Genomic DNA, 13,615 nt, shown 5'->3' with positions numbered 1-13,615 from the left:
GTATACCATATAATTTATACAGTAGTCTGCTTGCGATGTGGGAGTAACAAGATGGCCGCCCTGTGACTTCAATGGCTTGCACTGGCGTGTATGGGCGATCGGCTATCCAGTCATATATACAGGTCAGTGGTCTGCAACAAGTCATTTGGATTTCAGAGGTCCAAAAAAAAAATTCTCTGAAAAACAGAAGTTGGTGCTGTGTTTTTTGGAATATTTTTTTCCCTCTGTTTTTCGGAGTAATTTTTCTTTCTGTTTTTCTGAATATATATATATATATATATATATTTTTTTTTTTATGGCAGAAAAAAATATTCAGTAAAACAGAAAAAAATACTCAAAAAAACAAATTAGTCAGAATTTTTTTTTTTTTCAAGCGAATGCAATATGCTTCCGTGCAAAACACATACACAGACAAATATTTAAATTAACTTTATTCAAGCGTACATTGGCTGCACATAATTAACGTGTTAAACCAATTGCTCAAAAAGGGTGGTAGACAATTTGTCCCGCGACTTGCCAACCTTAATATAATTTGGCCCTCTGTAAGAAAATTAATAGGGGCCCGAAAAGGGTTTGGGGGGGGGGGCGTACATGCTGCTGATGTGCACGTTTACGCAACAGGTTGCTTTGGAAACTCAGCGCCGAGCGTGAAGGCGGAAGCCGACGCCTCCCGTATAGAAATACGCTCATTTCCCAAAGCGGGGGGGGGACTCGAGAGCAGCGGCGGCCGCGATCATGTTTGTGTTCGTGCAAAAAGTGTGGCTGTACCTGTACACGGGCTACGTGGTCCTCTTCATCATCTGCGTCAACGTCGTCCTCCGCACCGTGCACGCGTTTTCGCCGGCCTTGGCCAAGAGGGTGATCCTGAAAATGAACGAACGGACCGCGATGGTGAAGGATCCCAATTTCACGTACGAAGACTGGGGGCCCACTTTCCTCACCTCCACGTTCGTCAAGACGGCGTCGGGGCACATGTGGTCGTCCCTGGAACAGAAGGCGTTCGTGGGGGAGCGAGCCCCGGACTCGGCCGTGGTCACGATGGACAAGCGCCAGAGCAGCATCTGCAACTTTCTCAAAGGTGCGTCAAACTTTGCACAGTTCATGAAAACAAAAAGGAAAAAAAAAACTGAACAGCCCATTAGATGAGGTAAAAAGAAAAAAAAAATAATGGGGAAATAAATGAATTATTTGTAGTGCGTTAATACGTTAGAACCGGTGACGTCAACAACAACAACAACAACCCAAAAGTCAAGCCTGTTCACTCATACTAAAATTTGTTTGATCAGCATTTTCTAATCCCAATTTACTTTTGACTTCTTCTGTATATAATAAGTATATTTTAACATGTATTCAATTTGAATTTTGTTGATCATAATCAGTTTCATTCTAATTATATAATTATTTATTATTGGTACATTTATACTATTGAGTTTGTTAAATAGAACGATGTGAAATAGTTTTTTGTTAACATCTTTTGTGTCAAATAGTTTAAAACATTTTTTTTAAAGTGCTACTGAGAATTTCATTGTAATGAATTTGCCTGTGATTTTCTTTAATAACAATGCCATATTTTTCTGTTTGAAATTATTGTTTTGAGAATTATAATTTATTAGTGGTTAAGTAAATACAAAAAAAATCTAAAATGACTTATTTTACTAATTAATTTGAATAATATTTCAATATTTATTTATTTTTATTATTTTTAGTAATAAGTAATAACATAATAAAAATAAAGTAATAAACATAAAAAAATGCAATAAAAATACAAAAAATGAAGTAAAACATTTAAATAAAATAAAAAATCTGTCTGTATTAAATATACTATACTCAATTTCATTAGTCGTTTAGACAAGCTTTTGATTAAATGAAGTGTTTTATTTGATTTAAAATATTTAATCAAATTACCAGTGCTAATTCTAAGTTGTAGCATTGCTAATTTATTGATAATGAATAAACTAATAATTTAAAAAATAATTGATAATGAATACACTAATAATTATTTTTTTTAAATCTAAATCACAAATATTTTAAATACCATCATCATTTAGTTTAATACAACAAATGTTCTTTAAAAAAAAAAAAAAGAAAAGATTAAAAATCAATTCTCCCTCCATGTCCACGAAGTACATGCAAATCCATGTCCATCCTCTTTCCATCTTGCATGCAGGTTCGAGACCTCTGGTGCTGAACTTTGGAAGTTGCACCTGACCGCCGTTCATGTTCATGCTGGACCTGTTCAAGCAGCTGGTCCGGGACTTCGGCGATGTCGCCGACTTTCTCGTCGTCTACATCGAGGAGGCGCATTCAACCGGTGGGTACATGCAATCAAGTACTCAAAATGGCAGTCCCCAACGTGGATGAAAATGGATGGATTGATTGGCCTAATTTGTATTCCACAATTGCAATATTAATCGGAATACAGCGCGAAGCCTAGTGGGGGCACATAAAACATATTCTTAAAATAAAAAAACTGACCACTCTAATATACTGAAACATTGTAAAACACCGAACGAAACAGCCTTCGGAGTGATGGGATGCCGATTGAAGACCATCACTGGCTTCAGTTCGAAGAGTGGTGCAACAGCTGAGAAGAATGTGGGGAGGGTGAACCAGCTGAACCAGTTTTCAATAGATTCTGTAATACTCATTCACACCCCTGAATACAGTCGATACCCTTCTGCAATTTCGGCCACAATATTGTGCTTCGTTTACAATGCGTGTAGCATTGTAAACTTCCACCCATGCTACAAAAGCATTTCTGGGTGTGAAGTTTAGTTAAGTTTATATATACAGTGAGCTGTCCTCTCTGTCAGCTAGCGTCACCAAGTAGATGTAGCAGTTCAAAAGCATATTAAATATTAACTCATTCACTCCCAGCCATTTTCACAGAAGCAGTCCCGTTCGCTCCCGGCTGTTTTACGGGATTTTGACTGATTTTGCAAGGCCCACAGAATATTGTGTTCTTTTGCTATAAAAGCATGGAACCTATCAGAAGAAAGATTAAAGTCTCTTCTTTCATCAGGAAAAAAAAAGTATGTTTCTATCTGTTTCCATTTTGCAGCAATTAGTATTAGAAGAGAGCTAAGTTTCATCAGTTTTCACAAATCTATTTAAAATTGTAAGTAATTGAGCTTTTTTTTCTACATGGCCCTGGTCCTTTGCTCTGCTGCCACCTGCTGGCCGTTTGTGTAATAACTACCATTTCTGCAACCGTTCTTTGCAGTTGAGAGGCTGCATCAAAGCCTTCTGTATGCTCTAGCATAAAAAAAACCACAAAAAAAACCGTATAAATACGTCTTTGGGACACTTAGAACATTAAAAAAAACAACGTATTTATACGTTATTGGGAGCAAATGAGTTAATGAGAACAGCCCGTTCAAAATGAGTTCTTACTGACCAAAGAAAATAGCTTGAAAAAGGGCATGCTGCTAAAACAAATTCTCTGGTTTCGTTCTATCACAGATTTCGGGTCACACCCCTGACCACGAACAAGCCTTACTATACTTTTTGTTTCAGACGGTTGGGCCTTCACAAACAATCTCCAAGTGAGCAAGCACCAGAGTCTGGAGGACAGGATGGCTGCGGCGCAGATGCTCATTAAGGAGGATCCACTTTGTCCCGTGGTGGTGGACCAAATGAGCAACACGGCCTCCGTGGAGTACGGCGCGCTGCCCGAGAGGCTTTACGTGCTGCACAAAGGAAAAGTCCTCTACAAGGTAAACCCTCATCACGATGCAATTTTTGAAGAAAAAAAATCCTATTTGAGTCCGAACTCATTATAGCATATTGTCGTCACAGAGGAATTTGTATGTTCTTCCCATATCTGCCGTATCTACGTGTGGAGTGCGCAACGCGTGAATGAAAGCTATGCGGTTCATTGGAGCAAACGCCCGAAAGTAGTTACGGTAATATCCGGTTGTCTAAAATCTCACTGTTGGCCAGCTAACACCATATTAGCAACAGGAACATTTGGCTTGCAAACATCTCGCTAATGCCTTGCTAGCAACAAACAAAATTTGGCACATTTGGATGTCGGCACGGAGAGACAAACTAGCTTAGCGCTAGCTAGGAGGAGGCTAATAGCGATGTAGATGGATTTAAAATGGGACCAAAGGGAGGGGAAAAAAACAGCGCAGGATCCTGCATTTTGAAGTAAGTTATTTTCAAAAAAAAAGTTAACATTTCCGTGTGTTGACATGCTGCGTCAACATGCTAGGCTACGCTCTGATACGTTTGAATGAAATGCAGTAAGTGAATATAGCTTTGTAAACATATGATTAAAGTGGAACTAAGTCAACCTTAAACATTTCTTGACAATAATAGGTTAAAAATATGTGACCTCACTTGACTAAACATGACATTCTGATTACTATCGCATTTGTGGAATATGAGTTATGAAGCAAAATCCAGCCATTTTTATCCATCAGCTGTCGACGACAAATCACGGCTCACCTGTTTTATGAAGCTGAGCTGTGTCAAAATGGCCGCCCCCTGAGATGGGTAAAAAAAAGCTGGATTTTGCTGATTAACTCATTTTCCACTGACACAATATCAACCAGAATACCATATAGAGCTGGGTTCAATCAAAATATCGATATCGTATCGATACCCCTTTTCATATACCAATATCGACACATAAAACCATGTATCGATATCAAAGAAGCCACCTGGGATAGGCTCCATCACCCCCGCGACCCTTGTGAGGAAAAGCGATTAAGAAAATGAATGGATGGATGTCACAACAATGTGAATGTCGTTGAGTGTCAGGTTTGTTTTTTTTGGCCACTTTATTTACATAGCCTGTACTGTGGTTGTAATTGATTGAAATGATTATTTGTTTTTATTATTTACTCCCAATAACGTATAAATACGTTTTTTTAAATGTTCTAAGTGTCCCAAAGACGTATTTATACGTTTTTTGTTTTTGTTTTTATGCTAGAGTTATAAGGCCATGTTAAATAAAACAGATTATTAGTGTAACTGCAATGGATTCAATTCTAAATGTAAATATTCACATTTTTACTAATGCATTAAATTGGAGTAAGATGTTTCTACTATTTGCACCATTGGTCATTTTGACTGTCTAAAATAGCTACTGCATGAATTCCTCAACTGAATCGAAAATTGTGAATCGAATCGATTCTTGAAATCTGAATCGATACGCAGCCCTAATACCATATTTAGACTAGTGAGGCTGCATAGAACATATTGTCAAAAAAAAAATTAGGTTGACTTCCTCTTTAAGATAAAGCGCTTTATGCAAGTAAGTGCACTTTATTTACCATTTTGATCAAATTTGATTTTTTTTTTTTTTTTTTTTTGATTGACGTGTTTTTCGGGAAAAGTTGAGTTCGTTCGGTGGCTAATGCTAATAAAAATAGCCTATAGCCTTTAACTCCCTTTAAACGCGTGATTAACTTGTTTGTCCAGTCCCGTCTGTAGTTCAGGAATATAATTCAATGTAATTTACGAGAGTCATTATAATCCCTCCACATCACCGTGTCGTCCCGATTTCAAGCGTTTCCCCGTTGCATTCCCAGCCTCCTTTCCTCCATGCAAATGTCATGATTAGAAGCTCGGCCAAGAGGGTGTCGACGTCCCTTGGCTCACGCGATCGCGTGTCGAGGAGCCTTGAGAGCAGCGCAGATAGCTGAGGAATTCTTTGGCTCGGCCCCAGGCTGACACGAGCCGTGCCAAAAGAATGCGCAACTCCTGCATTGTTCTTACGGGAAATGCGTTGATGTCTTTTATGTTGCTTTACGTGGGAAGAACCGGACTGTCAACAAACTAGTCGTCAAAGGATGGGGGATTTATTACCTCAGGAAGACATAATTATCTGGCAAAATAATTATCTGCCAAAATAATTATCTGCCAATAGGAAGGAGGAAAATTTTGACTTGGCAAGATTATAAAACAAGTCAACATAGCTTATCTTAATTATTGTTTAACACGCCAATGTCTTAAAATGTATTTTGCAAGATTCTGTGACCACTTAAAAAAAAAAAAAAAAAGTCGCGTTAACTTGAAAGATATGAATTTTCTAACCTCTCCGCGCAGAGTTGCGTCACAATGCACGGGATTTACACCCGTCACAAAAACTGAGAAGTCATGTGACTGCCAGGCTCCATTTGATTGGTCAAATGGGGCCACGATTATGGAGGACCAAAACTGCCAAAATTAAAAATACATAAATGAATGAATAAATGTATGAATAAAAGTGAAAATAAAAAATAGAATTAAAACATTAAATACAAAAATTATTTTATATAATTTACAAATATACGTATATATTAGGGGTGTTATAAATCGATTCGGCAATATATCGCGATATTACAGCGCACGATTCTTGAATCGATTCAATAGGAGCCCGAATCAATTTTTAAACGTCCATTTTTGATGGAAAAAATATTCAACAAAACGCCTTATTTCACCTTAATGGAAAAATGTTAGATTAATGTAATATTAAGCCATAATATTTTATTTCAATGCTGTTCAAACATGAAACTATTTTTTTTAATTTTTGCAGTTTTGGTCCTCTATTCACAAATGGTTGTATTGGTAAAAGTTTGTCACGTGACAAACCAAAATAAAGCAGACTATAGAGCAACGTAACTGAGTAAAAGTGTTTCTTCTTAATCAAATATCAATAAAGTGTTTCTTAAAAGTAAAAACGACAATTGATCCAAGAAGTTACTTTAGTCATGTTCTTGTAATGTTTGCGTGTGTGTGTGTGTGTTTGTGTGTGTGTTGCAGGGGGGCATGGGGCCTTGGGGCTACAAACCGCAGGAGGTGCGCTCGGTCCTGGAGAAGATCAAGTAGGAAGGAAGACGCCAAGCAGACTCCATTTTCACTCAACCTCCACTAATATTTACCAACCACCACTTACTTACTCATTCAACTTTTTTTCCAGTTTTCACCAGCCGATTCGCAGCCCCCGGCAACACACAAACGCACACTCGCGTGACGTCTGAACCGAATCTCAGCTACTCCGGGTTTCTTGGTGACGGTTACAGATAAAACCTTGCGGACTCTGTACCCTGATAAAGTGAAACGTAGACTTTGAGATTTCGTCTCAGCTATGACCAAGTGATATGTTACGTTTACAGTGCTTGACCAATTGATTAGATCGGCTGAAAATTTTAAAAAAAATGTATTTTTGTTTTTTTATAGGGGGTTTCTTAAATTTTTTGGGTCCATCCGAATATTACATTATGATTCACCGCCATTGATGGATAACGTCAGTCTTTTTTTTTAAATTATTTTTTATTTTATTTTTGTATTTTTTTTAACTGGGCTGGCAATGAATAAGTTTAATCATTAACTTTCATTGACAGCTATAAAAGTCTAAAATCCATTCATGCAGGGGTGTCACATTTATTGTGTTTTCATATCAGATAGTTTAATTGGCCCAAAGCTAAGCTAGTAATATGAACAGTGGTAGTTTTTTTTTTTTTTTTTTTTTTTTAATCCAAGGTAATTTTTTGTAAATTATTTTGCAGATATTTTCCATAAATTTTCTAACTACTCTTACTGTTTGTTTTTTGTTTTTTTTGGGAGTAAAGTACATTAGGAAAAACAAATGAAATCTAGTTTGGCATTCCTGCTCAAAATGGTCAAACTCGCAGACGTTTTTCAAAACCAACAATCAAATAAGATCGTCAAGCGTTGTATGTACATCAGACCTTTCAAAATCGGCTTCACTGATTTGAAAGTTTGAGTCCCGACTCCGGTGTGTGGCGCCAATGACCATCGAAACAAAGGATGTGCCAAACCATCTCACACTTGGCGGCTTTTTACATGACGATTACGGCGCAAACCTCCGGTAGCCGTAATTTGAAGGCTTCGAAAGCTGGCCCGTCTGTGATGGATGTTGTTGGCCACCCTTTGTCTCACAAATTCTCGTATTTACTGTCTCACAATAAAGGATTTTGGTTTCCAGTTTAATTTGGGGCTCCGTTTTGTTTAATAAGAGTTAAACTGATCGTAGAATCCAATTTCTGTTTATGGATGCTGACGAGCTGAAGCTGAAATGAGATTTGGAATTTTTGGGGGCTTGTTGAAATGTGGAATGTGAGACTTGAAGTTGAAGAATCGGTCGAGAGATGTGGAAGGAGGTCAAATGAAGGAATTCGGGGAAGGTGAAAGGCAGTTCACTTGATGTCCTGGATGAGCTGGACAGCTTGAATTTGGAAGGGTTTAATTTTTTTGTTTTTTTTAATTTTTAAAAATTTTTTTTATATAAATAATAATAATAATAATAATAATAATAATAAAAAAAAAAAAAACGGAAGGGTTTAATTAATGAAATAATTCATGATAAATATACTGTAACCAGAGGATGCCAATTAAAAAAATAATAATCTGAAATTATGTGTAATTATCTGAAGTGTTGGAATGTAGAATGTGAGACTTAGAATGGTTTGAATTGGTCGTGAAATGTGGAAGGTGAAGTTTAATGTTTAAAAAAAAATCTCGATAATTTACTGTGAGAATGACGGAATTTTGAGAAGGTAAACTCAAATGTCTGCTTTGATTTGGTAATGTGGAAAAATCAAAAGTGTAATTTTCCAAATGAAGACTGAATTTAGAATTTTTTGAATACATTGTGTTAGGGCTGTGCAATTAATCGAAATTCAATTACGATTTCGATTATTACCCTCTACGATTACAAAATAGGCATAATCGTACAAAAACGATTATTATTAGTAGAGCTTAAACGACATTTCTGCCTCGGATAGCCGCTGAGATAGTCTTAGTCAAGCTAACGGCAGTATGCATGCCAGTACACGGGGCTGTGAGAAACCAAATTTCAAAACAAACTTCACTTTACCAAGTAGTATATGTAGATCAATGCATTGTAATACTTTTACTTTGAAGTGTCACCGGAAGTACGTCATCGGTGCTGTAGATGTGCGGAGTTTTTGAACAACGGCAATATCAATGTGCACCAAATTGCTGGGCCAGACGTCAGTAACACAACTTAGTCCCGAAGTTACGTTCAAGACCCAGGTAAGAGGCTAATAACACATAATTATGCTGATGTTGTATTGTACGTCGCTTGTTGCCAGCGTTTAGCCGTGACTGCTAGCTAACAGCGAGCTAACAGCAATGTTAGCAGTCATGCGCAACCCTAAACCGGACAGCTGGTTTGGCCGCCTTTTCAGCCGCGTTGGCTCCAAACAACTCCAGTGCGATGAGCAGGGGGACAGGAAAAGCTCGCTATTATTGCGATTTATTTAGCCGACAAAAATTGCTATTGTGGGTCTGACGTCATGAGCGACTGTTGACAGTTACTTGGAACGGGCAAGTACAAAAAGAACCTTTTGGATTGCAATGTGCCACATGCTGCATCTAAAGAAAGGCTCCATTATCTCCATATCACATGTATCGGCTTGTGCATTTCCTTTACAACCATTCGAACAATGATACGATATGCTGTACACTAGTTAGAGAATGACATAAAAAAAAAAAAAAAAAAAAAAGATGGCTATGAAGTTACACAAATGAGACTGAAAAAAATGTCAGGAAAAGCCTACTTTTTTTATTATTATTATTTTTAAAAAGGAAAAGCCTACTAGAACATCTGAAATTAAATGGTAGCAGGTGTGAGCCGGTTCTTATCAACGACTAAAGAAATGACACTTTTGCTTGGCCCCAACTTGGACATTTTCCCTGAGGGGTGTGCTCACTTTTGTTGCAAGTCGTTTCATTTTCCTTCACAGTTCACACTGAGCCAATGAAATTTTCTTAACAGGATGAAATTCACGTTTGCAAAATGTGCATGTCTGCTTGGATGATATTTTTTTTTTTCTCTCTCTCTCTCTGAATAATCCAATCTGGATTTGTAGCGATTTGGTAAAGGACCTCAAAGCTTCTCAAAACTTATGAGTCTATGATATTTGACGCTCATCCCTCAGCTAATGCGTCTTATGATAATCCTCTTGGGACTAATAGTTGAGCTAGTCCCAACAATAGTTTTTTTTTCCGTGATTCTAATAATTTGCCTTAGCACTTAAAGAGGCCCGTGCGGTATAGCTGCTTAGAGGAAGGCAAGTTGAAGCTGGCAAGTGATGCAGACGACCTCGTTGGGTCGACAGGTTCATTGAGTTTGGAGTTATTCACTGTGGCTGACAGACTCTACTGATTACAAATACTCCCCCCCCCCCCCCCCCCCCCGTACTTAACCAGGAAGACCTTGTTGAATTGTTCCTATAGCAAAACAGATTCAGAAGATATTTCATGTGCACGGGGTAAAAAATACTGCAGTTTAATGTAAAGGTTTAGTTCCAGCGTGTGAATGATTTCAGCACCTGTGTCCAAGGCGAATCGTGGAAAATCCCTGTTTTTCCCAACAGCGCCGTTTCCCGTATTGACATTACAGTAGAGAGCAACGTGGCCTTCTCTCCAGGTTTCGTTTACTGTCTGGAAACAATCTGATCTGTGCACCATATGGGTCATGCGGTTTGAAGAATGCGATGCAATCCGATTCCCACATCTCCTCAACATGTTATCGCAGTCCAGTGGAAAGCATCGACTCAAATGTTTGACATTTTTTTAAGAAATAACATGCATTCAAGGTAGGGGTGGGAATCTTTGACTGTCTCACGATTCGATTCCGATTTCTGGGTCTGCGATTTGATTCAGAATTATTTTAGATATAAAATTTGAATTGCTTTTACAGTATATTCTGCCCTCCCTCAACAGACCGACTACAGTTTAGCAGACAGCGAATAGTCCCACAAAAAGAGTCCAATGCTGGTATCTGTTTCACCCTGTTCCGTTCTCACTGACCATACAGAGTGGACTCAAACTAACTAACTAATACTATTGTTACAGTATCAAGCCGTTTATTACACTCCAGTTTAGGTTAACTGTCAATCTAAACACACAAAATGAAGGCAATTACACACAGTGCACTTTTAAACGCACTGTAGCCTGTTTCCCGAACATAGCTAGCTCAAGGCTAACGTACAATTGAAAGCGCCATTGACTCGCTAACGCTAGTTAGCGTGCTACTCGGGGCACTTTTATCACTGAAAAGAACAGCTATTCATACTAAACGCTTCAAAAATGTATACAGAAAAGCATTTTCACATTATTCACCTGGCATATACTATTCCAACGCAGCAAAACAAACAAACAAACAAACTTGTATTTGCATTACTTGAGCGTGACTTTTTCCTTCTACTCTAATGTGGGTACAACTTAACAGTATATCAGAACGTGTGGAACCACACTGCCCCTGAGTGGCCAAATCGTGTACAACATGAACAGCGCTCCCAATAAAGGAACATACAAACAAGGAAGGGCAAGACAGTATAAAATCATTGAAATAAAATCAATTTTAGCACATTTAGAATCCATTCTGAATCGTACTAAATGAGACTCGTGATTCTTATGAGAATTGATTTTTTTTTTGGCACACTAACTCTGCCCACCCCAGCTCACCCTAATGAGGACAAACAAATAATTGTGTATTTGATGTCAAACATGTCGTAATACTTTCAGCTCTCTTTGTGTTTCGCTGCTGTCCCACCCACGCACTGTTGTGGCTTCATTTTGTGTCCACGGCAAATATCAAGCGTCAATGTTGCCAATTTGCCACAACACGAGTGGAAGTCATCGAGGGAGCCACAAAGGACGTTCTGTGCTGGGACGGAAAAACGGGGGCAACAGCGGCTATTATTACTGAGGGTATAATTAGGATGAGGTCGCAAACAGAGGTCCGTTTGTGATGCCGGCGCATACATTCAGCGAGCTCTTGTTTCACAGGAAGTTTGGCTGCCGCCCAGGCAGGTCACTTCCTGCGGAGGCGGGCCAGCCACTCGGCCCGGCTCGCCACCATTGTTGGATTTGTTGGACCCGCGCCGAGCTAAGACATGTTCCCTGTTTTTGTTGCCATAAGCCAGCAAGTTCAACTCTTAGGTAACGTAAACAGGCTTTCTATAGGTATGTGCTTCTCAAAGGGTGGTGTGATTGCTCCCTCTAGTGGTAACACAAAAAATTACTGCCTAAGCAGAGCTCAGTTGTATTTCACTTTTAAATTCTGTATTTGTTGCATTTAATCATTCGGAACAGTTTTCAAACATCCATCTGCAAATGGTGTTATAATAATTTTTACATTAAAAATAAAATAAAATCGTTATTTTTTAAATTAAAAAAGTAAAAAACAATAAAGACTATAAAGATTTTATTTTCATAAAACAACTTTTAGACAGAATATTAAAAAAAATAACTGCTCCAAGACTGGAAAATTCAAAATTTTAAGATCATACTATTTTAATGTTTTTTAAATGTTACAAGACACTCTGTTTTTTTTTTTTTGTTTTTTTTTAACATTACAATCTACTTTTTTGTAGCTTTTTTTTTAATGTTACAAGACACACTTTTTTTTTTTAATGCTAAGATATACAGTTTAAAATTATTATTTTTTAATGTGACAAGATGCACTTTTGAAAATATACATTTTAATGTTACAGGAGAAAAGTTTTTAATGTTATAACTTTTTTTAGACTTTTCAGATTTTTTGTTACGAGACTATTTATTTTTTAATGTAAGATTTTTTTTTTTTTTTTTACATTTTATAAGGTTAAAGATACTTAAAAATATTTTTTTAATGTCACATGACACTTTAAAAAATGTAATCTTACAAGATACACATTTTTTTTTAGATTTTGTTTTATTTTAAATCTAAAAGCTGAAGCTTGCTTCGTGCGATGCCACCACGTGATGACAAAAAAGAAACACAAGTGGCTTCATCATCAAACTAGAATTTCTAACTTACCGTGACATTGGAGGTCCCCAGTGAAATATAAGCAGTAAAATTCCTAACAGACTCCTCACAAAAAAAGTTTGGGGTGAAATGAATTAACTGGATGCCTTCTTTTATGCTTTTCTGTGACTCCTCCAGTCTTTCTGCTTCAATGTTGAAACCTGTGGATAATCTCAGAAAGGCAGAGGTGACATTCCTTGACATTTTCGTGGATCAAACACCCTGTTTTGTAGAATTTTCTATTCTGGGGGTTAATTAACATTTTCTTGCTGCTATGTTTATACAAAAAAGTGGGTTATACAGCGCTTGATGAAAACTGGAGACAGATCATGCTAGTGATTTGTATTAAAGCCACATTTTATTCCATGCCTCAGTTGAATGATAATGTCTGTTAACTGTCTAATAAATAGCAATGGTGTCCCGCCGTGTCCATATGTTCCCAGTGAGTGGAAAAATTCAAAATATCATAATACAAAAAAAAAAAAAAAAAAAGACACTAGAAGTTAAGTTATTGTAAAATTATATTAACAATCAATCTTTCCTCGATTTTTGAAATAAAAAAAATAGAAGCAAATAAAAGACAACATAGGACAGGCGTGTGTAGGAGACTAAAGAAAATGACCCCCCCCCCCCCCCCCCCCGGAAAAAAAAAAAATCACATTTACAAGACTGCTGCTGCTACGTTTGGAACGGCGCCGACTAACTCGAGATAACTGGGCCAATATAGAGTCCAACACTGGATGACAATATCACATTAAAAAAAAACGTGGGGGTGGCAAAACAATTCAACTTGAAGTTATTTTGACAGAACCACAGTATTAAAAAAAACAAAACAAGCGGCCA

The 13,615-nt window shown here is 37.5% G+C and overlaps 1 protein-coding gene across 1 annotated transcript; it reads left to right on the top strand.

Annotated features, from left to right (window-relative positions):
* Nucleotides 1–640: 640 nt before the first annotated feature.
* On the top strand, nt 641–7,944 carry dio1 (iodothyronine deiodinase 1). Its single transcript, XM_077534099.1, has 4 exons — nt 641–1,078; nt 2,168–2,311; nt 3,517–3,716; nt 6,754–7,944. Exons 1-4 carry the CDS (start codon nt 736–738, stop codon nt 6,817–6,819), a joined length of 753 nt encoding a protein of 250 aa, XP_077390225.1. The 5' UTR covers nt 641–735; the 3' UTR covers nt 6,820–7,944.
* Nucleotides 7,945–13,615: the final 5,671 nt, after the last annotated feature.

Source organism: Festucalex cinctus, chromosome 10, assembly GCF_051991245.1.
Source record: "Festucalex cinctus isolate MCC-2025b chromosome 10, RoL_Fcin_1.0, whole genome shotgun sequence".
In the NCBI taxonomy this organism is placed as follows: Eukaryota; Metazoa; Chordata; class Actinopteri; order Syngnathiformes; family Syngnathidae; genus Festucalex; species Festucalex cinctus.
This window is presented reverse-complemented; position numbering and strand designations above follow the sequence as displayed.